Raw genomic sequence first — 25,273 nt, forward strand, 5'->3', positions numbered from 1 at the left:
CCGACCTCACCTTGAACACTTGCAGGCATGGGGCAGCCACAACTTTCTCTGGACATCCTGTTCCAGGACCTCATCACTCTCAAAGAGTTTCCTCCTAATCTGAACTGTTGCCTGTCTTCGTGTTTAATGTCACAGAGAAACTGTGTTTTCCTCACTAAATGTTACTGGGCAAGAAGCTGGCTGCTCTGTGCAGTGTTCTGGTGCTGGCAGTACCTGTGTTGCTGGGTGCGAGAACACAATAAAAGCAACTTAAATGTGTTGACCCATCAGTTAGTTACCTGTACCTGGACAGGGCTGGTCCCTCTGTTACAGTGACAATCCATCAGGGTGTGTGTCTGTGTTGCCACCATGGCTCTCCTGCTCACCACAGGTACACTTGGTGCTTAGAAGAGAATCACAGACTCATTGAGGTTGGAAAAGACCTGTAAGATCATCAAGTCCAGCCATCAGCCACGTCCAACTCTTGGCAGTGGCCCTGCTGCAGCTGGGGGTCACAGCTGCTCCCTGCGGGGCTTGTCTGCGAAACGAGATTGTGCAGTCTCCCTCTCTGGAGACTCACCTGGGTGTGCTCCCGTGCACCTGCTCCAGGTGACCCTGCCTTGGCAGGGGAGTTGGACTGGATGATCTCCAGAGGTCCCTTCCAACCCCAACGATTCTGTGATCGTGATTCTGTAACTACCTGGTAGCCACAACGCTGAGTTAACAAATGTGCTGGTTTAACAAGGAAAACGTATTTCAGAAGCAGAACTTTTTAAAAGCAGCATTAGCATGCCTAATCCTGCCAAATCCCCTTCCAATCCAAACCATTCTATAATTCCAAATGTGATTTGAGCAGGTCCTGCCGTTAAGTCAGTGACCGGCTTCTGAAGGATTACTTGTACTGACAGGCACTGCGGTGCCTGCGTTGCATTTTTCCGCGCATTACACGAACGCAGACGCGCAGCAGCCGGAGCCGCCCCGCTGCTCCGAAGGCTCCTCCCGCGCCGGGCCGCGGCGGGCTCACGGCACGGCCGGCGGGCGGGGCGGCAGCGCGGCCCGGCGGCTCCCCGCGGCTCCCCGCGGCACGGGCGGGGCCGCGGCCGCGATGCTGCCGGCGCTGCCGGACGGCGACGAGCGGGAGCTGGAGAGCAGCGAGGAGGGCGGCGGCGCGGCCGAGGAGCGGCGGCCGGAGCGGCACGGCCGCACCTACCACGGCCTCTATGGCTACCGCAGGTGAGGCACCGGGTTCCCCGCGGGGAGGCCGTGCCCAGGCCTTGGCCGTTCCCACCTCCCTGAATTCCCTTTAGTTTTTTCTTCTCCTCTCTTTCTCCCCGGTGAGATCCTTTCCCTCCCATAATGCTCATGCTTTTATTCGCCCTCGGGCCGTGCCTTTTCCCTGCTGCGTGTCGCGGCTGTAAACTCATGCCCGGGAATCACTTGGGTTCCAGGTCCGCGCCGCAGGGAGCTGCCGGCGGGGATGGCAGTGCCGGCGGAGCCGTGGGACACACACCCTCCACCGAGGACTTTAGGTAAAGCCGAGCTGCAGAGCAGCACAAGCACGGGAGTATCCCGATTTGAAGTCTTTGCCGTACTGCTGTCAGATCACTGTTAGGTCCTCTGCAGTCCTTTCAAAACACAACCCCTGTGAAAGCATTCTGAACTCTTCATGGCACTTCTGGAGTACCTGGGGAATGGACACATATGCAGAGCTCATGTTAAACAGAAACTATCATCCTTGAGTTTGAACTCTTTTTTTTTTTTGCTACTAGTACTTGATATTGCTGTAGTGACTTAGTTTTTCATGTAGGTAACATGGAACAGGAATTTATTAATTTTTCAATGGACATCTTTCCATAAGCTCTGTATTATAGTTGGGGGAACATAGGAACAAAGAGGGCAGTGTCTTATCCGTAGCTGCTGGGAAGGTCAGCATGAGCTGACACCACATCTCCGGACTCCTGGTCAGTGGATGAACCACTGACTACTCATGATGACCCAAAAGTCACAGAGCTGCCTTAGCTGTCACCAGAGAGAGATTGCAGGGACACCCCTGCTAGAGGCAAGTTCTGCACATGCCGAGAGACACAAAACAATAACGTTTGCCTTTTGGTAACGATTTCTTCTGTTTTTTAAAGCCTCTCCTTGCTGGACACCAACTTACCAGCTGAAGCAGAGACAGAGTTGCGCAGTTTCATCGCTAAGCGTCTTACTAAAGGAGCGCTGTTTGAAGGAATGGGGAATGTAGCATCAGTGGCGCTGAGGTAAATTTTTGAAATTACTGGTGAATGAGAGCTGTAAGGAACATTGGCACATCTTGCCTGCCTGCTGCTGCACTTAGGTTTAATCCTGATTCCATGTTCCCAGTCTGTTGTTGCTGTTAATAATAGCATTACACAATGGCACTTTACTTTTTTAGATAACTTTGAGAAAAATATTGTTTTAAATAATTTACTGTTTGGATACTTTAAAAATACTACAGATGTTTATGTTTATTTCCTTTCAAACAACTCTGATCACACAGAAGAAAAAAGAGAAGGTCTAAGAGCTGTACCTATGGCTGCACCTACCACGGCCATAGGAGCCACCAGTGCTAACAGTTAAAATCACATCAGAATTCGCATATGTCTGCTTTTTGCACTAATTTATTATGATGTATCTGGAAGAAAGTAACTTTTTTTTTTTTTTCTCTTTTTTTTCTTTTCTCATAGCATACCAGAAGGTAAAGTTGGTTGTTACTACTGTCGTTTCCAACAAGAAAGTCTTCTGGAAATGGCAACGTTGGAATCAGACATCAATGCTCCAGAATATGTGGTTTGTTTCTTAGGTGGCTCAGAGAAAGGTCTGGAACTATATCCTTACCTTTAACTTTCTTTACCTGTATGGAGAGGGAGATGATGTAAAAATTATCTTGTCATTTTGTTTGTTGCTGCTTGAAATAAGCTCATTTGTGCACACCTTTCAGTAACTGAAAAAGTCAGTAACAGCCATATACTGAAGTGAAAAATACAAGTCTTAACTGATGCATCTTATTTTCCTTAAGAAGATACTTTCAGACTTGAGCTGGACAAATACATTCAAAATCTGAAGATAAACCTTGATTTGGAGGTAAAGCCAAACTTTTTTTTTTTTTTAAGTGGTGAAAATTAGTATTTATGCAGGTCAATTGCTAAAACCATCTGAAAGATCTAATCTATAAAGACAAAATAGGTGTTTCAAGTACCAGTATGAAAAACAGGGAGAGATACTTGACTCACTGTAGTGAGTTGCTAAGGTCTAAGGTGCTATCAGCTACACAAGTCAAAAGAAAAAAAGAAAGGAGGGACCTTTTTGTGTCAGTCATAAATCTCTTAAAGGTCACTAAGAGTTAAATTTGGAGAGAAGAGTAACCAATAAAAGGTAATGGTCTCCAAGGAACTTATCAATGTCCACCTCAGTTCTTACCACTTCTGAATGCTAAGAAAGGACATTAGTGGGTTTCTTGTCACATTTTTCTAGTGGAAGTTCTGGATTTTAAGTCACTTTGTCATCCCATCTGCTGTTGCATGGTCTTCATTCAGGATATACCATCATATTACAATTCTGGCTGCTTCTTAAAATGCAAAGCCTTTCATTGTTGATAAAGTGAGGCTTTAAATCTCAAACTCATTATTTTAGTTCACTGTGGTTTGAGATTAAGAAGGTTCCAACATCCAATTATTTTAGGTTGAGTGGATAACTAATAGGCTTCTATTGATGTAGAAATCTGATTTTTAGTTAAAATTTTAATGTTTCAATGTATTACAGCAAAAAAACTTGGAGGCCTGTGTTAGCCCCTACCTGAGGAGCTGGTTTGAGGATGCCATCTGCCCTATCCAGAGGGTGGTGCAGCTCTTCCAGGACAAACTTGCCTCTTTGCTACATGCTGTAAGTGTATTTAAAACTGGGTAACTAAAAAACCTTCAGAAAGCATCTCAGTGACTCCAGCATGGTTAAAATATTTCTTCCATTTGCTTTCCCAGCAGGAGGAAATGAAAACCCCCCTTTTTTTGTTGTTGTTGTTGTTTTTGCTGTTGTTTTTTAAATTCAGAGCAAGCACTTTTCCCCGTTTATTGCTAAAGAAGCACATAACAATTTCTTCTATGACTTAAAAAAATTACCTAATGGTGTCCACACTGAAATTAGAGTAAGAAAATCAGAAACAGCATGAGCAGTTTGTCCATGCCATAATTGTCTGAATGAAAAGGGGTGTTGTATCGTGTACGTGTCTTGTGTAATTCACTGTAAACAGAAAAGAGACTAATCGTAGCTCTAGTCCCTGAGTTTGAGGAGGTTCTGGATGGAATAGCCAACAGAGTATAACTGCTGAATTTCTCCTGAGCGCAGAACCAGCTGCAATGGCAATAATACAGAGTACTGCCTTGACAAGAACAATTTTTAAATTACCACATTATGTATTAATTGCTCATAACTGCAGTATAGCTAGGAAAATAATACTGAAGTTGCATCCAGCTTTTTCCTTTTTTTTTCTTTTTGTTTCTTTTTTTGTTTAAGGCTCTGAGTTACACTCCTGTAGAAGTCAAAAATGCAGATGAAAGAACAGAAAAGGACATCAGCAGGTAAAGATACTTAGAGCCCAAGGAACCTCTGAGTAACTTGGCTACTGTATCTGACAGTCCCCTTAGTGTGCAGGACAAGGAGCTGACAAGAGCTTTCTGTGTCAGGTTCCTGGCAGCTGCCAGCCTCCAAGGACTTGTCCAGGAAGGCACAATGACCTCCCTGTGCATTGCCATGACAGAGGAACAGCACAAGTCCATGGTTATAGACTGTAGTGGACCTCAGCCCCAGCTGCATAATGCAGGTGAGATTACATCTGGGAGCACTTCCTGTTGCTCCCTTGGATCCATCAGCTGCTGAGAGCTGTGACATTAGAGGCAGTTGAGGACATTCAGATCATAGGTTCAGAAACTTAAGGTTCTCTTTTCCTATGAGGTACCAGAGTAGTTTGTTACACCAGATACACTGGAACTCTAGGTTGAAAATGCTTGGTAGTAAAATCCACAGTACATTTTGTTTGTTGACCATGAAAATATGACTTGTAAAATTCAGGGAATCTGCAGAATTTTTTTTCCTGTTGTGATTTTGACAATTGTTGGGAAAAGGGATTCAACATTCAGAACACAGTCTTGTGTAATCACTCGAGCTGTGTTTGCTTTTATTTTCCATATGTATTGTTTTTCCTTAAGACTCATTTCCTGGCCCAGGTATATTGCTATCACTTGTTATGTGAAAGAGATTAAACCAGGTGAATGCAGCTGTATATTTATGTTGAGCTCATTTGCTTTTTCTCGTGTCTTCTCTATATTCCTGAACATTTATTAGGAAGCAACAGATTCTGTGAGGACTGGATGCAAGCTTTTGTGAATGGTGCTGAAGGTGGAAATCCATTTCTCTTCCGTCAGATTTTGGAAAACTTTAAATTGAAGGTACCTGTTCATATATGTTAAAGACTTTAAGAAGATATTTGGGTTACTGAGGGAGCAAATACTATATGCAAAATATTATTTTGCACTGAATAAAAGTTTTAGGTTGTTATGATGTCTGTATTCCATTAACTGACTAACTCTGAAGCTTAATTGAGGGCTGGCTTACTGTAGTTGACAAGAACAGCTGTAAAGTAGTGTCAAAGTTTCTTCAATGAATGCTCCAAAGGTGTTTTCTCAAATTTAAAGTAAGATCCACCTTCTTTGTTGTTGTTGTTTGTTTTCTTCAAATACTGTTAATCTGAGACTTGCACACACAATCTCATGTAACAGGGATTCAGTAGCTAACACTTCTTAGGTGAGCTGCCATAACAGAATTCATGGTACAAGTTGGACAAATCACATTGTGTCGACACATTTTGCATCATTACAATGAAAGCTATAATATGCATCCAAGACAATATTCAATTCTTGTATTACTATTAAGTAATACAAAATTTCTATTGGAAATGCTTTTGCTTCTCCTGCTATTTATCCTTTATTTTCCACAATAGTGTGTTTTCATTCCACATAGGAGGATAAGAAAATGCTCTGTTACTCTTTGCCCAGGCTATCCAGGACATTAACAACCTGAAGAGGTTTATCCGCCAGGCTGAAATGAACCACTACGCCTTGTTCAAGTGCTACCTGTTCCTAAAGAACTGCGGCAGTGGAGACATCCTGCTGAAGATTGTGAAAGTAGAACATGCAGAAATGCCAGAAGCCAGGAATGTAGTGACTGTCCTGGAGGAATTCATGAGAGAAACATCAGTGGCTTAAAATTATCTTATGTATAAATCACTAATTTCTTCTGTGCAATGCAGCTATTGCAGGATTTTTAATTTATATTTAAAAGTATAACCCAAGTTAAAACTTAGTTGCAATTTCACCTGCCTTTTATTGTTTTTAGACAAAGCACTATGAGCTTTTTTAATGTGTAAATATCAGATAATACAAACTCCTCCAGAGTTTTCATATTCTCCAACTGACTTGCTCCTGTTCTGAGGAAATCATGACATTTGATTTTTATAGTCATTGCAAAACCAAACCCAAATCCTTTACCTAGCAAACATATCACTATTCTAAATATTTTAAATATCTTTAAAATAATTTAGATCTGGCTACTTTGTTTTAATAAAGAAGTACAAACATCTGGATAGATCTAGATAATGAATTAATCATTGTAGTTTAGATAAGAGAACCTAGGTACCAAGTCTGTGTCTGGTTTCTGCTTTCAAACTGCTGGTTTGTTCTATTGCCACTGGATAAAAAAGTTGGTAATTGTATGAAACAGAGTTGCCTTAAGACTGACCCATTGCAGTGATCAGTTTGTATGTGCCTGTATGTGTTCATACACATACACAACAGCATCTGAAATTCCCAGGCCATTTGATGTATTCCCTTCTTCCTTAGTCTGAGGTGTGATCAAGACCTTCTTTCTATGTTCTTATATTACAGTTTTGCATAACTGTAAATAATCCTATGTTTTTCAATCATGAAGAAACTAAAAAGTTTCCACATTTAATAGCAAGACTTTTTCAGAATTTGAAGTAAATTAACTTCCCAAATTAATTACTCAGACTTTAAAACATTTCACTGTATCAGCAATGGATTCTTACCCACATGATGGGACACATAGGCGGCAGAATACCTGAAGGAAATCTTTGACTACAGTTGGAATAAAAACTCTTGAAGTCTCTGAGTAACCTCATAACAAGAGCAATTTCTGCAAACATGATACAAGCAGAATTCCCTGTTGGTTCCCTTTGTAGCAGAGGGTGTTTGAACTCCCCCAAAACGGTACCTGTAACTAACGTGGTTCAGTGTGACTTGTGCTGGTGCTCTGTACTGTGAGGATAGGAGTTGCTTTCCTGTGACACCACCATGTTGAACCTATAATAAGGTTGACAATAAAACACGTTGAAATCCTCAATACTGTGCCTATAAATTGTCAATGAGTGTGGTCCTTGATGCCTCCTGTTGAAAACCCTTTATCCTTCAATGCAGAGAAGCTGCAAATTAACAGCCAAGGTGACATATAATGTATTTGAGAAGAAAAGTAGTGGGAAAGAAACAAACCCCTCATTCAGTCATACGCAGGAGCTCTGAGAAGAAACAAGTGTTTTCCTTCATGAGTAAGTACAGCAGCAGCACTCAATAAAACATGTTACCCCTGTACATTTCTAAAAAAGTTGGAGCACTGGTTGTTCAGTTTTTTGGCTGATCAGGACACAAGAAAAAGCTCAGTGCTTAAAAAAATAAGTTGGATGTGAAGAACAGCAAGAAAATGTATGGTGCTGAAACACTTTTTGTATTAATTGACAAAAGCTGACAAAACCCACCTTACCTTTGTGCTGAAAGTCCTCAGCTAATGAATAGAGTGATTTGAGTGTCTCAGAAAGTTCAATGCAGAGAACTGACAGCAAGAGCTGAGTCCCACACACAGTGGCAGGGATCTGTCTCCCTTAAGAGTAGCACATCTGACAGGAACTGCTCCTACATACATCTTTGTTCCTATGAATTACACTTTAACCCAGTGTTTCCCAACAAAAACACAACTCATTTTTTCAAAATAAGCCTCTGTCTTCCACACTGGTAGGAGGACTTTTAACCAGTTGGTGGTTTACTTTTGCTGGGGATTTACTTTTTTTCTGGATATTTTGTTTCCACTCTTGATCCAAGATATGTGTTTTGGCTCTCAGATTTGAAAATATTCAGTAGAGCCTGATGTTAAAAGAGCACAACCCTCCTCCCCAATAAAAAAAAAAAAAAAAAAAAAAAAAATCACTCAAATGTAAAAAAATGTAAAAAAATTTACTCAAATGTTGTCAACTTCCCTGCAGCTCTGAGGTCACTGCAGTGAAGAAACAGCTGCCAAAAGGTGGGACAACACCTGAATTTCCATACAAGTTGCAAGCCAGTTCTGCATTCTCATTAGATCTTGTGGAGAAATGAAGCTACAGTTCACTCTCCCCTTTATCTATTAGACAGACATAAAAATGAGTTACCAATGTCATTATTAGAAGATTACATGGCAGAGCTCCAAACCAAGGGCTCTTTTGTTAAAAGACATGTTAACTGTAGACAAACTTACAAAATTGTCCTTGAAAGTTGTTTCTTGGTTGGTTTTTTGGCATGACATAGAAAACCTCAATTTTATTAAAAAAAAAAAAAGAAAATATAAATGAAACAGAAAAATGAAACCACCAAAGAAAAATTTAATGGATTCTGCGCTCAAATAATGTCACAACAAAAATATACAGAATGTACACAATACAAAAATATTTGGAAACATACAATAGCATCTTACCTTGCAAATATAATTTTGTTTTACTAGCCCTTCACAGGGAAAGTACCACTTGTTCAGTATTTAAGGCAGAAAATTATGTAGTTTAGTGCTTTGTGTTTAACACTTGGATGTGTTGTTAGCATTAGTCGTGTAAGCAGAAGAAAAGCTGCATAAATCTGGCTTTATTTGCAAACTGAACAGACACTGTGAGAGTCAGGAGAGAGTCAGTGATAACTGTGTCTATCAAGCTCACTGAAAATAAGGTACTTTAGCTACTTAAATCATTGGGAATATTTTGTGCTTTGTGTAGTAAAGTACCCTGAAACGTAAATTTTCTGCAGATTTTCCTACTGGCATATTAGAAAGCTTTTTCCAATCAAAAGCCAATGATTAATTGGTGACATTAAAATACATTTGCCTTTAAATAGGCTTGGTTTCTCTCTTAGGTGTGATTCATTTATATGGAACTGCAAAATACACTCCACTCCTTTATAACCAGCTCTTGGCATCAGTAATAAGAGAAGGAATCTTTGAGTTCTTCCACACAAAGCACTGCAGAGTGGCCACCTCTGTAAGAGGAGCAGGGGAGCAGCAATATTCAGAGGTGCTGGCCTGGGCTCTCTTGTCCCAGCTTGCCCCCAGAGGTGGCTGGTGCTGAACTGCCATGTCCCCATTCTCCAGTTCCACTTCGGGCAAAGCCAATGCATGGGGGTTCCACAGCAACTGGGCTGAGCTTGAATCTTTGTGAACAGCCTTTGAGCTCTTTACTTGCTGAAGGATGTGTGAAAGTCCTACCCACCATCTTGTGAGACTAAATATTGGCAGAGAACAGCAGCTTCCTTGTGAGGTCAGCAGTCATGTCAGTACCAACTCTGAACATGTCAGATTCCATCCTCCACAGCCCAGTTCAAACTGAAAGGGCCTAATCTGCTCTAAAACACACGGGCAGTATAATCCATCAGAAGATGTTGGGATACAGAATCCCTGAGCTTTATTTCTAGTAACAATTTCTCTAGCTTCCCCCTTCCCTGTTGATAACATACTTTCCACTGCCAAAGGAGCAAGTAGTGAAAAACCACAATATGCCACGTAAGTGCTAAGATTCCTCATCAACTGACAGGGAAACAGTGACACAAGATGTTGTCTTAAAAACTCAGCAGAAGTAAATTCATCAGCATTTTTATGACTGCTACACTTCACTCAGAGATTGTTTCTGGAAAGCTCCTCTCCCATCACCGCAGGACAGCTCTTTCCCTTCTCATGCCTGTTATTACTGCTGCGTGTAACACTAATCTTTACCTGTCTAGGAATAAAAAGTGCCATTTGCAGTCCCCGTGGACTTTGATCTGCCTGGTTCTCCTTTTCTCCTCCTCCCCGCGGCTGTCGCAGCTCCTCGTCCCGGGCCAGGCTGCTGCCGGCAGGGGTCCCCGGCAGCTCCGCATGCAGCGCCGCTCCTCATCCTCACGGACCCGTGCTGCAGCGAACTCACCGCACGGCAAATCCACCTCACAAACGCCCGCTTTTTTGCTTTGCTCCCCCAGGTGTTGTGTCCTCGCTCAAGGACACAGTGTAAAATAACTTGCTCCGAGGTGCTCTGTTCAAACCTGTGCACTGGTGACAGTCCTTGCCTTCTGCTCTAGCACTGCACAGTCATAAGATTTAACAGATTCGTGTTTTATCTGACTGATGGAAAATTCCGGCAGTAGTTGAAATAAAACCACAACAAATAACTGAAACCAGCCCCTCAGTGGATGCTCCTTCAGGAACACGCTGCTGACTGTGACAGGCTGGAACCACAATGAGCAGGATGGAGAATATTACATCTCCAACATGAGCCAGCAGCTTCAAGGACATCTGGAGGTAACAGAAAAGCTTGGTTGCTGTTAGTTCTGTGATGCTGCAGCACTGTGGCACTCCTGGGTGTGTTAGAAAATAGCATAACTGGAATTGATGTTACTCTGTAAAAACATAGCAAGTTTTCACACTGTAATTTTATTATTAAAAAAATAATTTAAAAGCTTAAGTACTTTGTGCTGCTTCTGGCTCCATGAACTGATTGATTCTTAGCAGACAACAGGCTCTGTGCACAAACCGCTCCATGTATGGGAGGAGATTTCAGCTCTGATAAACAGGAATGTGATAGGGTTTCATTCCTTCACCTACCATAAATCTAACACTGTCTTAAAGTCTGGCCCTTCTGATCCCCAGGGTTGCTTGTAGACTTGCTCAGGCAGGGTATGGGGACACAGAATGAAGTCAGAAAGAGGAACAACAGGTTAAAAGAACAAGTTATAAGATCAACTTCAGAGCTGTTTTCAACCAGTTCAGTTCATGTAAACTACACTCATCTAAGGAAAAAGGCCCCAGGAAGGCTGTGGCTGTCTGCATTACTCTGTTCAGCTCTCTCCCACTCCTGAGCTGAGTAAAGACATTTTGGCCATGATCAAGCTGATCAAGAAACTGGTGTCTTTTGAACTTTTATCTTGTTGCTTCACCTCAGAGCACACACTGGAAGCAGGAAAGGCATGGAAACCTTTACTGGTAAGAAACTCATGGGTAGTAAGTAGCTTTCAGCTGAGAAAGCAAAAATAAAAGTCAATTGGTACACATTGCACTCTGGTAAATTACAGGCAAAATAATTTAGGTTTTTTTGCAATTGAAATTTTCTACCAAAATTTTAAAAGCTTTCCTAAGATTTCAGGAGAACTCCCATTCCTGGTCACCTCTGTTTTCAAGGCATCTGTAATGAGAAAGGTTTAGCAATAGGTGAGGGAAGGAATGTCCTCCTTACTTGATAACCATGTCAGAACTCTCCTAGCTTCCACTCTCCTTCCTGCCTGCTCCCAGGGGGTTCCATGGCTATGACACTCATTGTGCCAGCACCTGCAACAATCCACGGGAACTCTTATGATTCTTGGGATCTGGACCCAAACTGCAGAGGTAAAATGGCTCAGGGAACCAATCCCTTCTCCAAAATGATCAGAGCTCTGGCCCTTATCCCTTCCTCTTGGTCCTCAATGAGGGCCCATGAGCAATGCACTGGCCATGCAGAACAATAAAAGTGCAATCACCCTCAGAAATCCCATTTCTGTGCACAAAGATGCCAAAAATTGTTTCTTTTGCAGGTAAGGCTTGTTCCAGGCTGCAGATATTTTCTCTTATTTTCTCTTCCCTCTTTCTGAGGCAACAGAACTTTTATGAGTGCATCTGGTAGGAGAAGACTTCACCCCTCAACCCAGTTATTTTTCCTTAAGAGGCAAAGAAAGGGACAGCTGATAAGCACTTGTGGATGTCCCCTCTAGAGGAATAAGCTCCTACCAGCTTGTGGTATCATCTGGCAGCATGGATAGCATAGCTGAGAGCATAAAGCCCACAACACAGAGAGATTTTTCTACAGAGGAAACACAACTGCTACAGTGCCCATGGGATGTGCTTTGAAAGACTCTGGTGGCTGTGCCTGGGCACCAGCAGGAAATAGAAAAAAGGAAGAGAGGAGCTTGTCTGGAGAGACTATTATGGCTGCTTTGTCCAGACCATTGAATAGGTGGGTAAAGGGCAGAGAAAAGGAGGGCACCCACACTCCTGGACTGTAATTTGGCAGCTCTCTAAAGTGACAAGCAAAATAAGCACCTTACAGAGAAGAGTACCTATAAGCTCTGCTTGTGCTACAGATGTCCCCATGTGGTCCCTAGGTCTGTGCAGGCAATTGTGTGAACTGTGACACAGCCCACTTACAGATTGCCTGGACTGGGCTTGACCAACATTAAAGAAAAAGGCATCACTGCAACTAACTGTTGTCTGGAGCTCCTGAAAATCCAATACCTCAGGAATAGGCATCTTCACAATTTTAGAAGTCATATTAAAACCTGTTTTTCATTTCACAATGATAACTGTAGCAAATAACACCCTCTCCACTTCATTGGGAAACCAGTGCTACATACAAACAGATTTAGCTCCACTGCTTTCAGTGGACTTGGCCCCAAATGGATTGTATGGCTGTAAAGACTGGATAGTTCCCACCCTGAGCTGCTGGAGGTCATCATGGTCCCATTCTCCTAGTAGGAACCTACTGGAAGAGTTGAGATCCTTGCCAGGAGCTCACTGCAAGCCAGGTGTTAGGTCAGTGTGGTCAGAAAAAAAGTGAGAAGAAAACAGCACCTGATTGTCGCCTGGTAAAACCACAAATGAATATTTGCCCCTCTTTTCTTCATCCCTCAAAAAAAAACCCAAAAACACAAAAACAAACAAAAAAAAATACCCCCAACAATCCAGCCACACCCTTTAGCCACAGCAGGCTGGGGAAAGGGGAATAATTAATTAAAATCGAGTGAAACATGCACAGAAAAGTCACTTCTGGCTGGGTATCCACAACCTAAGATTCCCAATGTTTATAGTGCAATTTCATTTGACCTGGGGTTGAAGAGCAGTCTCCATCACTTTGTGTGATCAAGTTCTGCCGATCCTTTGAAAGTTGTGCAAGACAAGTTTCAGCAGAGGCTAAAATACCTTAGGAACCATTCAAGTAATTAGACAGTGGCACTGGTATGGCTGAACAGTCAGACATGTCCAAAGAAACCAGTCTCAAGCTGCCTTGTGAGTACCATTTGAGTCTCTAATTAGTAAATGTCTGCTCTTCTTCCCTTTTAGTGTTCAGTAACACAGAGGAAATTCACTGAACAATTGGCCATAATTCCAGCACTGACCTGGAAAATACAAATATCTAATAGAAAATATTGATGTGTGATAAGAACCCAAGCAGTCAGTGCCCAGGTGCAGGGCAGAAACTGCAGGGCATGGCCAGCCAGAGTTACACAACCTGCTGGGTTTGTGAACAAACTGATCAGCCCATTTCATGAGATCTTTAAGCACCTCCATCAGCACACTCGTGTGTGTTCAGAAGAATCATCCTCCCAAGTTAAATACAAAAATAGATCCTCCATCTTCATTCATTTAACAGAGCTGACAGATGACTTCTGCTCTCCAGTTTTCTGTCCCATGTTTTCAAGGAGGGGGAGGTAGCTTTAGATCCAACAGACTGTAGGCAAAAATATTCCAGAAGATGGCAAACAAGACAAAAATTATGTAAATAGAAAGGAAGATCCACCATAAAGTCTGATCTTGGAGTCTCTGCTCATAGTTCCTCAGGATGATAACACCAAGGGTGATTCCAACCATCACCCCTCCCAGGTGAGCCATGAAGCTGGGGTGGGGGCATGGGGGGTAAGCGGAGGGGTGGAATCGCAGCCACACGGCTCTTCCAAATTCAAAGCTCACTGGAACAAAGAATAAAATCAGTTAATTGTCTAGGTTTATCCCTTCTTAAGTCCATGCTTGGGGAAGCATTGCATCCCTGAGGAGACAGAGAGGGAGAAATTGCCTTGCATGGTGAGCACAGGGAAGCTGTGGCTATGTCAGGGCTGTGGCATACAGACATGAGGCCTCTCCAGAGGCTGGAAAGTGATCTGGGTTTGTGAGAGTGTAGATAGGTTGGGGAATATTCACCTTCTGAAATTTATACCAAAACCATAACAAAAATTAGTTAGAATTTGAAGACAGTTGTATGTGATGAATGAACACACAGTTTAGTTTCCCTTATTATGCCCCTCTGAGGATCGGGCTGGAAGAGAATTCATCAGTGTGGGTATAATGCTGCTGCCCTCCCAAACAGGATGTGCTCTAGGAAACCCAAGCATTATCATTATGAAGGCACTGCATGTTTGAGACTGCAAAGAGATGTTCAAGCTCCTTCACAAACACCACAAGCTACAGATGCTGGCTAATGACAAATCCTTGTTTACAAATGCTTGTGTTGAAAGCCAAAATCTGCAGTGGAGAGCAATGTGGTTTGGCTGCCAGAAGGTCCAGCTGAAAGTTCCTACCAAAACTGCTGCAAAGTCAAAACCCTCTGAATCAGCATGAAATATTATGACAAGGACAAACAAAACAGGACTGGCTGCACGTGTGCCAAGCTTTGTATGGTACTTACTACAGATCAAGGCAACAGCCATGCGCAGCAGTTTGAATTGGCACTTCATTCCTGACCAGTTCTGGAAAAGAGACAAGGAAAACAAAGTAATGCTGCACACAAACCTGAAGGGATATTACATTTAGATCTGTCACTTGTCAGGCAACTTCTCAGTGCATTCAAGCCCTACTGTGCTTTTTCAATGCTATTTTCTGTGCCTCAGGCTCCCTGAAACTCTGCAGCTCAGATCTTTGGCACAGCATAGAGAAACAATAAAGACTTCAATAAAATCATATCAAGGAAACAGTGCCTTAAGAAAGCCTGGACTTAGTCTCCTTTGTCTTCAGGCTTGGTTATTAATCAATATGGTGGAATAAAAATCTCTGAATGATAATCAGAAATCATGGAGAAATATTAAAAGTCCTTCTTTTTCGCTTGCACATAATTTCAAAGCAGGAAAAGAGAACATGTTTTGAGAAATTCAGATGTATGACAACATTATTATTATTATATTATGATGTGACTAAATAAAAATTTGCCTATTGAAGGCAGACTGAGATACCAAGATAATGGGTTTCTTGTAAAAAGCTCCCTAGTTGTCACACTGAAGAAATAAAAAGAATGCCTATAAACTCTTCAAACTATCTCTAATGGCACTTGGGATGGCAAAAAAATTCAACCTCCACAAAATAAGTAACTGATTTTACTTCTCTACAAAGAGACCTAGCCCAGTCAGAAAGCTCTGAGCTCATGTTGATTAATACTGTGTTGCCTCCTTCACTTTTAATTTCCATGTAACTGCTTTGAATCCCTTCCCTCACTCTTTTCCTTGGTGTGACACACTTTATTGCTTCCCCCTGTTGGCTATTTTATGTCTTTAATTCCAATAATATTTATTTTTCCAAGCAAAAATGTTTCCATTTCCTTTGGTTATCAGGAGGCACAAGGGAACAGAAGATTCCAGAGACCCTCCCTGCCACAGTCCCTGCTGTCCCCAGCTGTGCCAGACTGAGCTTTGTCAGCAAACAGCCTGCACGCCTTTCAGCATGCAGCAGCATTGCATCTAGATAACAAGTGAGCACAGAGAGACAAGGGGGGGAAAGGAAAGCAAAAACATCCCTCCACCAGAACTGGAAAGGCAGCAAAAATAATTTCAGATGAGAAGAGAGGCAGTGGACAATGAAGAAACAAAGATGCTAAGGTAGCAATCTCTAAATAGATTTGGCCAATGAGTAGTGAAATGACAGATCACTTTGTGATGTTCTAAGAAGTCAGGGAAGGTAACTGCTGAAGACTCTCCACATGTCTCTGGAAGAGCCTGTTCCTCTAAACCAGACTAAAATTTCCTCCAATGCCCCCCTCTAACCCTGTGAACTGTGCTGTTAAAAAACCCTGTGTCTTCATTACCACCCTGAAAGACAGAGGAAGCTCCCTCCTGCTTCCCTTGGCACACTGGCAGGGAACACAAATCACACGGAAAATAACTGGAAGTAGGGATGCAATTCCCCAGCAGAAACCCTGAGCTATAGGGGTAGCCCCTCTCCTCCAGTGTCTGGCCAGCCACTCAACTGTCTCATTTGGACAACAGACTCAGCTCATTCATGCTCTGAGAAGCTTGAAAATGGTGAAGCAGACCAATTTTGCTCAGGATATCTCTCACTTCCCAGCTTAAAAAACTGTCTGGAGCAGCACCACTGTGGGTCACAGCTGGATCCTGCTGACTTTACTGCAGACAAGCATCAAGTACAAGGTTTTCTTTCAGGCTTGGCTCCAACACCACCTCACGCACACATCTTCCAGCACCCATATAACAGATCTTCTGTCTCTATTGCAGCCGCCTCAAATTATCTTCCCACTCAGACCCAGGGGAGGAGCATTATCCTCATTTTCATGGTTATTCTGCTCTGATATTGCTGGTACAGGACAGACATGCCACCACACATGAATCTTCTATCAGCAAAAGCCTTTTTTGCCCAGTGTCAGCTGAGGAGTCCCCCAGGCAGCTGTGTTGGGCTTTGCCACCACCTAGCTGAGGGCTGGGGATGAACTCCCGTTTCCAGCCTTAGAAGAATGACAATGATGGTATTTCCTCACCTGTGTAAAGTCTTTCATGAGGTGAAACAGCAGACATGCATCATTAGATCACCCAGGGTTCAGCTTCAGTCTGGGTTTTACAAATGGAGATAAGAAATATTCTGCACATGAATCCATTGAATGCTAAATTTCCTTAGATACTCACTAAAATTACATAGGACATCCAGACAGAAACAGGTCTGCCACTTCTGCAGAGCCAGTCTGCTGTTCAAACATTTGTCAGCCATTGCATGGAGAGTTGATAGCCTGGAGAACACTGATAAATCTTGGATTACCAACATCTTTAGGTTGTCCTGGAAAACTGTCAGCCATCAGGGTACCAAGCCACCAAGTGCAAGGTAATATTTCCATCCAGAACCACACCACTGAGACTAGACTCTTAGCTGGGGCAAGCTCTGAATGACCAACAGCTGGGTCAGGTCTTACTTCCAGCCCCTTTGGGCCACCAGACGTGGCTCACTCTGAGGTCACAGTCACTCTGGTACTCACCATCACAATATTGGCCAGGTGAGCAGAGACAAGAGCATACACACCTCCAGAGGAGCCCACCACCGGCGCCCTCATGTCAGCCACTGACACTGCCAGGGACCCTGGGGGAAACAACAAGGCTTTGTAACAATTGCCCACCAAATAAACACACTCACTCCTCCCCTACATCCCTGCTATGGCCTGTTTGTGCTAATTGCTGCAGGTCAGGAATACAGAAAGAGAAGGAGGGGGAAATTGATTGACTCCTGAAGCCAACTCAGTCCTGTCAAGGCAGTGACTGATTGATTCCTCTGCAACCACTTTTAAAGCAGCCAAGCAAGGCAGCAATGTGTCTTCAAGCTTGTCCTGCGAAAAGGCATTTATTCCCTGATTGAAAGAACAAGGAAGCAGGAGACAGACAAACGTCTGTGTTTGTTTCTCACCTGAAGATAAAACAGAAGTAACTCTTATGTTGCCGAGAAAAATCTCAGCACAGGGAGAAGGAACTAGGGACTTTAACTTAACACAGGCCTCTGATCAAAGCACAGCTTATTATCTGTAAAACTTCAGAGTAAAACGAGTCAAAAATAACCTGGATGGAGGCAGTAGGCATATGACAGCAAAATGACAGGTCAAGTACATAAAGGCACCACTAATAACAATACAGCCAAATAGAGACATTGCTTCTTCTTATCCCAGTTGGAGGCTTGGATATGCTCAAAGCTCCTTTCATTGCTGACTTTAAGAATAATTTAAGCAATAGAGGGAAAGGCAGATTTGCTGTCACAAAGAAGGGATAATGAAGATCTTTGTGATGATTGGGAATGAGAAAAAGACATACTGGCAAATCTTGAGAGAGTCCTTGGTAGCACAGAATCTAATGAACTTCTTTGCTAATTGCCCAACTGATTCCAGGTCAAGAAAGTGCTGAACTTCAACCAGCCAACTCTGCTGATAGCTCCCTCCTTCCTTGTATAGATAGCCCTGAGACTTCTCAGCTCTTAAACACTGCCATTAAGGAAAAAGTTAATGAGAAATAAAGGAAAGAGTAATAAGATCTTGCAGTTAAGTCTTCAGACACTGAGTACCTCAATTTCCATTCTTAATGTGTTTTCTTAGTAAAGCCAAAAAAATGAGAAAGAACCATAAAAGTTGTGGCCTAACTACATTTTACTGTCTATTCCTGATACTACTTAGCTGAGTTATCTTTATATTGCCTTAGCATGAATATAGTCATTTCCCTCTCTTCTGGCACATGACAAAGAATAAAGGATGTTTCATAACTGGCTAAGATATCAGTGAAGCCCTGGGATTTGGTAGGTGTATCTGTGTAGAAAAGCTGTGTCTGGGAAGTTGCAAATTGGGCACCACTTTTGTTAGTGTTTGTTAAAATAACAGTCAGGGGACAGTGGACCTGCTCTGCTAACTCCTTTCTCTGCAGTAAATACTGTTGGTGTTTGTACCATGCCTCATCCTGTGCCCTAGTCCAATTATTCTTTCCACAGACTGTCTCCTGGAATGCAGGATTTATTAGTACTCGATACAGCCCATTCTACAAAGGGTTTATCTGCTTATTATGGAAAAAAAGTAATTATGTGGCTGGAAAAAACAAACAAACACTATAAATCTTGAACAAAGGGCAGTCAATCGTTGTCTGAGTTCCACTGTAAAGCTCTTGGTTGTTTTCACACCCTCCTTCTGTTTTAACTAGATGTTGATCTATTGTCAGCTTCCATCACCTCCAAACTGCTGGAAATTCCAAACATAAATAAAAGCAATTCAGCACAAACTAAAAATCAATCAGGCCCCATGGCTTAATGATGGAATGAATTTTCCAGATTTCTGTGCACTGCTCACAATCTACAACCAAATACTTCTTGTTTACTTAGGCTGTAGAAAGGTGACACACAAGACAAATGGAGGAAGAACTGCCACAGGATCAGCATGACTCCACATTCAGGAAGATCATCTAAAGCAAGGCTATTTTAAAATAACAGGTAGTTGGTGCATTTTTAGCAGGTCTCCTAAACAGAGAGTCTGTGGCTACATAGAAATAGATGTCAAGTTGTACCATATTTTCTATGTCCAGCCCCACAAAGGATTTCAATACACAGAAGATCAGTAAATGTTCCTCTCCTAATCCCAAATATAATAAAACATCTCTCCAACTCAAAAGCCAGCACAGACCATTTTCACTGCTTCTCCACCTGGGCATGCAGAGGTGTCACCTACCTGCCACAACTCCTGCAACGTACACAAAACTGATCCTTGCAGCTCCGTGCACCATTTCCAGAGGAACCCCAACCAAGAGCTGAAGGACAACATTGAGCCCAAGATGTTCTATCCTGCAGCAAAGAAAAACAATAGTTGTCTTCCAACTCTTCATCTCCTTTCTCTACTACTGAGACACAGATATCTTGGAAAGAAAATCAAAGAGCACTCGATTCACATAAGTAGACTAACACTGGGAAAAACAGTGATTCCAGAAAAAATCAGACCCAGAGTTGCAATGTTTCTTCCCTCCTTGCTGCTTTTATCTTTTTTGTATCCATGCAGGTCCTTTCACTTAAAAGACTTTGTACAATGTTTGGTTCTTAGACAGAACAACTGTGTTCTTAAACTTTGGTTCTGTTTGGTCAGACATTTTTTTCCTTTGTCTTTGCTTGAACAATTTAAATGACTTGTCAAAAAAAAAAAACCACCAAAAAAAAAAAAAAAAAAAAAAAACCCACCAAAAAAACAAAACCCCAAAAAAACCCCAAACAGCAAAATGGCAGCAGAGCCTGGAACAGAAGCCAGAAATTTGACCTGCTCCTCTCTTCTCCCCTCCTAAGGATTCCACTTTTCCCTGCACACATCACACTGCCATGATGGGGAGTGGTTGTTAAAAATGAGGTGAGTGTAGAAGTTCCAGGAGAACTGCCATTTCCTGGTGCTGTAATGCTGCTTTACAGTATGGGCTGTCTGACCCTCACCCTTTTCTGCTGTGCCTACTTCAATGGTCAGAATGGGAAGCAGAGGGCATTTTGATCTCTGCTCAGGTACCCAGGTGTACTCCCTGATGCTCTCTCTTCATCCACCCTCGTTCCCATTACAGTCAATAGCAAAACTCCAAAACTCCTGTTGGACACACAGGAAAAAGCTGAGCTGAAGGAACTCTTGCAGAAAGCCCCACTATCACACTGTGCAGGACCACTTGCAGCCTGCAGGCAGAGTGTGACAGCTCAGATGTGTATATTGGGTAGAAATTCCAGTGCAGCAGATTTCCCCTGAGCTGAATCAATAGCTTCAACACAAGTTCTCTGTTGCTTTTATCAATACTACTTCACAAACCTGTCCTGCCACTTTCAAATCTCTATCCCTAGATCTGTAGGGTCTTTCAGTGAGATAATACCAGCACCAGGCCCTAAACAAGATCAACACTCTGCTAGTGCCTGAGATTTACCCTGGGCTCACAGGACTGTGACCTCACTGAATGGTGACATCTCACTGGGTTCAAGGGTATCCTGCTTTTTGTATGAAGAGAACCTGCTTACAAAACAGATGGATCTAAATGACACAGTGGTACCCTTAACACAGAAGGACAGCATCTTTTGGGGAAAAGAGGGCACAGTACCTAATGCCTTGAAAATGTACATCATATTTCATACAAGAAAAGGGTTGTTCACAGGAAGGCACTAGCAAACTTTGGTTTAAGTTATATGCAGTTCCACTGTTTTGATCTTTTTCACGTTACCATAGCAATTTCCCATATACAGCAGAGAAAAACACTGATGGTGAGATTCAGTAATGACAGAATAGTCTCATAAATGAGAATTTAAAGTTGGACTGCAAAAAAGTGCTAGAAATGATACTGCAGAAAACAATCCTCTCCTGATATCTTAATAATTTTGTTTCCATTTAATTTCTCTCTGAAGATTAATTTATTTCCTGTACAATACACTCAGCACTGCAATTTTTCATCATGGGAAACTGCTGCATGTAACTGGGTTCTTTCATTACCTTCCTCAAGGTAATGGAACCACTGGCATGGTCAGCACTCACTCTGATCCCGCATGCTCACAGAACTCAGGGAGTTAAATTGGGAACAAGCAGCAAAGGTCAAACTGAGATCACTGAGATGAGTCCAAACACCCAAGTGTCCTTTCACAGAAGGGAGGGAAGAAGCTTTGGCTGGCACACAATCAACATCATGAGGTGGCACCTGACATTTCCACACAAAGCATTGTGTCTTATTTTTCAAAGGAAGCTTTTGTAAAAGCTCAGCAAAGTTTATCCTGGAGTCTGAAGTGACTGCTCTGATTCACAGCTGTTCTTAAAAGACTTCCCAGGAGCAATCCCATTCACTTCTCTTCCCCATCATGCTAAGAGCTTTAAAGGCATCAGGGTCAATAAGTACCCATAAAATATAATTACCCTTTGCCAGTGCTGAATGTGTCATTCTTGAAATGACAATTTCATTGATTTATTAAGGACTTTCTCCTTCCCTGGGACCAAACAAATGGGACTGAGCATCAATGGAAGTCATTAGTTATGGCAGTGATACAAATGTGTGGGCTTCAGATACCAACGTCTGCTTTCCATGAAAACAGAAGGGCAGAATTTACAACTTTGCCTTTTCAGCCCTTGACAAAGCTCCCTCCATCAGAACCAACACACAGCCTGTACATTTTTGGAATCTTTCTAGAGCACAGCCAGCCAAGCCTTAGCAACTGCTGCCTTCTCAAAACACCTTTCGGCTGCCACTTGCTCTTCAAAAAAAAGACCAAGTGCACTAAATTAAGGAGCAGCCCACATTACCATTTAAAAGTCTCAGCTGGAAGCAGGATAACAATAGATCCATGCATTGTGCTATCCTCTCATTTGAAAATGAGAGGAGAATGATGGGCGTCCACTAAAAAACAATATTACCTTTCCAAGATTTATCTGTTTTCCTTACAAGAAAGGAGCTTAACACCAAGAAGTTAGAAATAAAGGAAAACCTTTAGCTTAACTCCAGATACTGCACATAAATCACCAGGTTTATTGTTCCAGTGGGACTCTCCATTGTTTTAAAGGCTGCGTAGCTAAAGGACTTGGAATTCATCATGAGGAGTCCCCTGCTCACCACCTTCCATTGTTCCCCTCTGAGCCAGCCAGAGGTGAAATAAACCTGAGGGATTTTTTGGCCAGTGAGTGTGAAGAATGCCAGGGAATTGCCTGCTACAAGGGTGACCTGGTACAGGTTAGGAAAGCATGCTACAGAAAGGCATTTAATGCTGGAGAATTGTCCTTGTGCAGGTGTTTCTCCTCCACTGTATCCTAAAGCAATCTGTAGTTATAGAAAAGATAAGGTAAAACATCACCATCATCAAGAGAAAGCCCAAATACAAATTAACTAGTATTAGTTAAAACCAAGTGTTTATTTCTTTTACAAGCCCAGTTTTCCCCATATTTTCAGTGATGAAATTTCTATTTCTCATTTTATGTAATAAGCCTCATGTCTAAGCCCAGTAGTCCCCACTTGCAGGATGAAATCTATGTAATATGGGCTCTTTGGAGGGATTCAGCATGCAGAGGACAGATGTTGCCACATTCAGAAGTTTCTTCTAAAAACTTTTCCCTACTCTTCCCTTGGACGGAGTCTGTTTTTATCCAGGGATCTGGGACACATCTTGTGCTCCAGGGTAATTACACACCAAGGAAGTTATTGCATGGCAGGGAAGAGACTTCAGCATGTCTTCCATCAGAGACATGGAAAAAAGGCAAAGATCAACTTGATCTTTCTGGCCTTTCACAGAAGAACATTGACTGATGGAAATATAGGCTTTCTATTTAAGAACAAAGGGTCCTTATGCAGTTTCAAACTCTACTGCTGAAAGGCTTGTTGCTGTCATTTTTCAATGACAGAATTAAAGAAAATTGCAATTATTTGCCAGGAATGTGTGAAGATAATGATCTGAGAAACTGCTTAGAGGGGGTAGAATGTTTTGTACAGGGATGAACTTTCCAGTGACACTTACTCATCACCATGGCATCACAAACATCACACAGTTAAGTCTATTTAAATTTTGTGAGGACTAGCACAGCTGAAAAGAACAGAGTTAGAATCCCCACACCTTGTATATTATTCCCAAGTCTGCTACATACCTCCCATGGATGAAGGAGGACTCATTTTACTGTGCACCTTCATTTTGCATGGACACCATTCTCTGTCCATTTGATTACTGAAGATTGTCAACTCTTCAGGAACGCTGGTGTTTGCCCAGTGTGCACAAAATGGGAGTTCAGGCTTGACACAGCCTTCTAGGCATTATCTCAGTCCCTACAGAAGGGACCAACATTACTGAGTGATGACATATTCCAGGCACAGGGAATTTAACTGACTTTTCCAGCACCCTGTGGTTTTTAAATACCAGTCCAGCATCTTTGCAGACTTGTTCTACCACCTGCACAGCTCCTTTAGTGGAACACTGGGCTTTGACCTGGTTTTAGGAAGTGAACAGTAAGAAGAAAGTGTGGTCCCAACACTGCTGGGGAGAAGAGTAGCATCTGTTGAGTTATTTTTGTTGCCTTGTCCCTTCAGAGAGCTGTGACAGTTTGCACCTCATTGCCCAACAGTCCACAACATCTTCAGATTTTTAAGTTTTAAAAGTTTAATTCTGAGCTGATTCTGTCACTTCCTCTATCTCTCTGGAGACCCTGAACTGTTTATAAGTACTCACCCTGCATGCATGAATATGTAGGTTAGGTACCTCCAAGCCTGGGCCCGAAGCTGGGGATGGTACAATAATGCATTCTTCAGGTACAAGGGGTGGCTGACTTGCAGCACAAATCTGTCTAAGACCACTCCATTGTAAAGAAAAAAGGCAACCTAGAAGAGCAGAGAGATTCATTGGTTAGCAAATGCCTTTTCTCACCAAAAAGTACCTTTTAGCTAAAATAATGGAGAAAAAAGTAATATATATTAAAAAATTTTCTCCCATTTGACAGCTTCACACAGCATGAAAATTCCCTGTTTTGAGGAACCTGCAACACATTGATATAACTGTATCTGTGGTCTCCTGTAACACACCAGCCCCTGAGTTAGAGGAACCTGCTCCCAGTTCAGCACCATACTATCAGTGTCATATCCCACTCTGTACTTATTTGAGTACATTACTCAGAAAATGTGCAAAGATCTCATTTGGGCAACACATGAGCAGGTCAGAATATTTAACCCAGAGGTTCTCTCCTCTCCTTTTTCTATCCACTTACAGAACAGATGTAGCTGTACAGAAATTTCTAAATACACTGACTTATCCATTTCTCTAGATTTGTCCTGTTTTCACACCTCAGACAGTTTTGCTTGGTTTCCCAAACTGTGTAGTCTCATATACAAATTGTTCCAATGACAGGATCACAGTCTCCACTTAAACACTCTCCAACCCACAATCAAAACGGCCACCAGCTTCACGTCTGTCCTTGTCCAGGTGTGAACGAGTCCCTCTCTAACCCTTGATCGTGTCCCAGCAGAGCCTTTGGCAGTGTGGGGAGGTTCCCAGGGAGGGCACTTGCCTCCACAATGGTGATGGTGATCATGAACCAGGGCGGGGGGCAGCAGGTGTAGCTGTCATAGTACCACTTGCGGTCGATCTCCCGCGGCAGGGTCTCGTACGCCACGTGCCGGATCAGCCTCTGCGAGAGGCTCAGCCCCGTCTCTTCCAGCAGGGCCTTGCTGCACAGCCTCCTGTTCCCCTGCAGGATGGCCTGGCGGAAACTGTTCGACCTTTTGTTGCTCATCTGGGTAAAAGGAAACGGAAGAAACCACGAGTACAAAGCAAGGCCTGGCACAATCATCAGGGAGAACAGTGCCAGTTTGGCAGCACCAGATCCAGGCAGGCAGGAAAGCCACCACCAGGCTGACCTTTAGGAACCAAGTTTTGGGACAATGACAGTGTGCACTGAAAACTTGGGGTGCAAGGAAAACAAGTACCATGGCCTGCCATTATGATGCTAATA

General features: G+C 42.6%; 2 protein-coding genes across 9 annotated transcripts in view; one reads left to right on the forward strand and one right to left on the reverse strand.

Moving 5' to 3' along the window:
* The first annotated feature begins 1,069 nt into the window (after positions 1 to 1,069).
* Positions 1,070 to 7,410, forward strand: C18H17orf75 (chromosome 18 C17orf75 homolog). Of its 2 annotated transcripts, none has more exons than XM_085556741.1 (10): positions 1,070 to 1,212; positions 1,428 to 1,508; positions 2,115 to 2,240; positions 2,688 to 2,828; positions 3,027 to 3,084; positions 3,763 to 3,882; positions 4,510 to 4,574; positions 4,680 to 4,816; positions 5,338 to 5,441; positions 6,013 to 7,410. In XM_085556741.1, the coding sequence occupies exons 1-10, from the start codon at positions 1,085 to 1,087 to the stop codon at positions 6,070 to 6,072; spliced, it is 1,020 nt and encodes a 339-aa protein (XP_085412867.1). In that variant the 5' UTR covers positions 1,070 to 1,084; the 3' UTR covers positions 6,073 to 7,410. The 2 variants fall into 2 exon arrangements, with proteins under 2 accessions (XP_085412867.1, XP_021393329.1); XM_021537654.4 differs by having other exon boundaries at positions 6,048 to 7,410.
* Positions 7,411 to 8,675: 1,265 nt separating this feature from the next.
* The window catches only part of RHBDL3 (rhomboid like 3), a 64,628-nt gene continuing 48,030 nt past the window's right edge, over positions 8,676 to 25,273 (reverse strand). For 5 of the 7 annotated variants that reach the window (XM_085556736.1, XM_031506363.3, XM_031506362.3 and 2 more), the window contains 6 exons: positions 24,830 to 25,054; positions 23,998 to 24,146; positions 19,526 to 19,638; positions 17,315 to 17,415; positions 14,753 to 14,813; positions 8,676 to 14,039 (listed from right to left, as the gene is read on the reverse strand). In XM_085556736.1, coding sequence (XP_085412862.1) covers positions 13,768 to 14,039; positions 14,753 to 14,813; positions 17,315 to 17,415; positions 19,526 to 19,638; positions 23,998 to 24,146; positions 24,830 to 25,054 — 921 coding nt within the window. In that variant the 3' untranslated portion in view covers positions 8,676 to 13,767. The remainder of the gene's footprint in view (positions 14,040 to 14,752; positions 14,814 to 17,314; positions 17,416 to 19,525; positions 19,639 to 23,997; positions 24,147 to 24,829; positions 25,055 to 25,273) is intronic. The other 2 variants (XR_014949317.1, XM_085556739.1) reach the window with 2 other exon arrangements.

The sequence above is a fragment of the Lonchura striata genome, chromosome 18, assembly GCF_050655825.1.
Source record: "Lonchura striata isolate lonStrDom1 chromosome 18, ASM5065582v1, whole genome shotgun sequence".
In the NCBI taxonomy this organism is placed as follows: Eukaryota; Metazoa; Chordata; class Aves; order Passeriformes; family Estrildidae; genus Lonchura; species Lonchura striata.

Excerpts from the sequence above, each read along its gene's own strand:
- C18H17orf75 (XM_021537654.4), top strand. The coding sequence starts at position 1,085 with ATGCTGCCGGCGCTGCCGGACGGCGACGAGCGGGAGCTGGAGAGCAGC. Across the intron at positions 1,213-1,427 it reads GGCCTCTATGGCTACCGCAG|GTCCGCGCCGCAGGGAGCTG; the intron begins GTGAGGCACCGG and ends CTTGGGTTCCAG. Across the intron at positions 4,575-4,679 it reads ACAGAAAAGGACATCAGCAG|GTTCCTGGCAGCTGCCAGCC; the intron begins GTAAAGATACTT and ends TTTCTGTGTCAG.